A 3,174-nucleotide genomic window follows, 5' to 3' on the forward strand; every position below is an offset into this window, starting at 1 on the left:
CTTTTAACACCTTCTAACTGACATGTTGATGAATTGCACAGCTCATAACACATTCATGAAATATGATGTATGTAGTTCATGGTGTGCCACCTCAGCTGACACACAGTACACATCCAATGATAAAAATCCTTATGTAAGAATGAGTCTTCTCCTGCAAACATTACACTTTCACTTTCTCTTGACTCATCAAGAACTTATGGAGCCCAGAAAACTCCAGCCTCTTCTAGACATGCTGAATTGTATTTTATTTCAAATTAGACATAATAGCTTCTAAGTATTATCACTGTTCATATTTATAATACCATAATTATTATAGTACTACTACTTCTAAGTAGTAGTAGTACTACTAGTAGTAGTTGGGATGATTTACTACTAGTAGTAGTAGTAGTAGTTGGGATGATTTACCATTAGTAGTAGTAGTTGGGATTATTTACTAGTAGTAGTAGTTGGGATTATTTACTAGTAGTAGTAGTAGTAGTAGTAGTAGTAGTAGTAGTAGGTATTATTTACTAAAACTGGAGAGTGCAAAATCTGGTGCAGCTGTGCATGGCAGCCAATCAGCTTCTAACTTCTGCAAATTCAATTGAAGTGCTTTTAAACCCTTTACAACAACTTTTTTCTACAGGCGAGCCTATAATTAGGCTTACCTGTAGCTACACTGGATATCTCCTATACCTGCACAGTTTAGGAGATTATCCCCTGTATTTACATGTGCCGACGGTCACGGTCACATGCGCACTGAAGCAAATTTAAGTTAGACTGTGCCACTAGCGGCAGCTCCCGCGCGCATGTGTCATCGCGGCTCCAGCCAATCGAAGCATCGGAGCCCGCGATATCTGGAAGTAACTCCAGAAGCGATGGCGGCCAATGGAGCGGTGAACGAGGAGCGCTGCGGGGGCTTCGATCTCAGGTAAGTAATTCATAATAAGTTAGTATGCTATGCATACTAGTTCATTATGCCTTTGTCTTGCAGGTTTTTTTTTTTTTTTTTTTTTTTTTTAGGTTTACAACCACTTTACAGTTTGAGAAAAACCTGGAAGCTGATTGGTTTCTATGCAGAGCTGCACCAGATTTTGCACTCTCCAGTTTTAGTTAATCAACTTCAGTAGCAACAACTATATTTATCATAATATTTTTTATAATTAAATAATATATATGTTTAAAGAGAGATAGATATATATACATATATATATATATAAACATAGAAATAGCTATAGATCTGTATATATATATATATATAAATATAGATATAGATATAGAGAGAGAGAGAGAGAGAGAGAGAATAAAAATAATCATATATATATATATATATATATATATATATATATATATATATATATATATATATAGACATCAATATTTTTTCTTTCCTTTTCCCGTTTCCTTTCTTTTGTACAGATATTTTGCAATATTTCAGAAAAAAATATATAAATAAATGAATGAAAAAAATAATAATAATAATAAATATATATATATATATATATATATATATATATATATATATATATATATATATATATATATATATAAAATATAATATATATATATATATTTTTTTTTTTTTTTTGTGTGTGTTGTGTTTGTGTGTATTATTATTGTATGCAAATAGCAGCAAATAATAAAAATGATCATAAACATAATAAAAGTATATGTACAGTACACAATTAATACTACGCATAAAAGTTATAATAATTACAATACTCTACTGCAGTAGCAAATAAAAATATTTTTACAAAATTCAAAACTCTCAGTAGACAACATAACAAATGTTAAATATTACTAAGTAGAATGATTATTTATATGTATAAAATCATTATGCGTAGTAATATTTAACATTTGCTGCACTGTCTATTGACAGTTTTGAAATTTGTAAAAATTATTATATATTATATATTTGTTAATAATAAATATTCACTGTAAAAAAAAAAAAAATAGATTGAGGATTCCCGAGATTAATATTTTTTGTTATTTCATCTGTTTTTGTACTGCCTCTAATTAGTGTTAAAAATAAAAGCTACAAATAAACTATTGCACATTAGGTGCCCAAAATGCAATAAATGAATGCGACGCTTATTAATCATGGGAAAATAATACTCATATTATTTATAACAATAATAGAAATACTAGCGATAAAAAAAATAACAGCAGAAACACAAATTCACAGTTATAGAAAGTCAGCTTCAACACGCAGAAAAACTATCTAGTCTGCATCATTCATTTTATCAGTTTCTATATTTGCCCAAAAAAATATGTTACTATTAGCTGTTGGCATGTATTACCGTATATGTTGTAATGATTGAGGCTTATTTACTAAACAAGTTGTGCACTGAAAAAAACGTTGCGATTATTTCCTACAATTTTCCTGCACATGATGTGACTATTTAAAATAAACTGGAATTTTTGTGCCACATGATTGAATAATTAAAGTGACTATTCCCAGATTTTGTTTTAAAATAAAATTCTTAGTAAATCGTCCTCAATGCGGTACCATTAAATATTGCATTAAACACAACGAAGTGGCTATTAATTGAACATTATCAAGCATGACACAATGCTGAGACACAGATATATCATTATTACACATAGTAGCTCCTAGAGCAGGCAGTATATTTTGGGGTCACTCACCTATATTGGGGTGTCGGGGGGCTCCGGGTCCTGCCCTGTTCTGCAGGTTGTGCAGCATAGAGGTGTCGAAGTGGGAGGCAGTCCAGGCGGCACTCATGTCCTGGGGCACATAGGCTGGGTAGGGGCTGCTGTAGCTGGCACTGAGCCCCCGGCTGTACTGATCTCTCCCATTGGCGGAGATGGCCAGCGGGCTGCTGTAGGAGACCTCCCTGGAGGAGGCAGCGCTGATGGGGGGACTGGAGGAGAAAGCAAAGCGGGGGGACACCGGCTGATGAGGGGTCCCGGGGTTGTAGGCCGAGCTCTCTGCCCCAGCTTGTGCCCACATGTTGTGCCCAGACACCGGACTGGCCTGCTGAGAATGGCCGCTGCTCTGAAGGTAAGGCAGGCTGGGGATCATGGTGGACACCCTGGTGGTGGGCACATAGACCGGAGAGGAGGTAGCAGCACCGTGCATGAAGCCCCCAGACCCTTCATAAGACGGTGGGCCGTGGTTAGCAGCAGCCATTGCTATACTCTGGTACATCCTTCCAGCTTTCTCCAGCAACAGAT

General features: G+C 35.3%; 1 protein-coding gene across 1 annotated transcript in view; it reads right to left on the reverse strand.

The window, feature by feature from the left end:
* GATA4 (GATA binding protein 4) overlaps positions 1-3,168 on the reverse strand; it is an 83,462-nt gene extending 80,294 nt beyond the window's left edge. The window contains exon 1 of the mRNA XM_077489035.1: positions 2,626-3,168. Within this exon, the coding sequence (XP_077345161.1) occupies positions 2,626-3,148 (523 nt within the window). The 5' untranslated portion in view covers positions 3,149-3,168. The remainder of the gene's footprint in view (positions 1-2,625) is intronic.
* Positions 3,169-3,174: the final 6 nt, after the last annotated feature.

Source organism: Lithobates pipiens, unplaced genomic scaffold, assembly GCF_037356315.1.
Source record: "Lithobates pipiens isolate NorthernLeopardFrog02 unplaced genomic scaffold, aLitPip1_a1.2 Scaffold_18, whole genome shotgun sequence".
NCBI classification, from domain to species: Eukaryota; Metazoa; Chordata; class Amphibia; order Anura; family Ranidae; genus Lithobates; species Lithobates pipiens.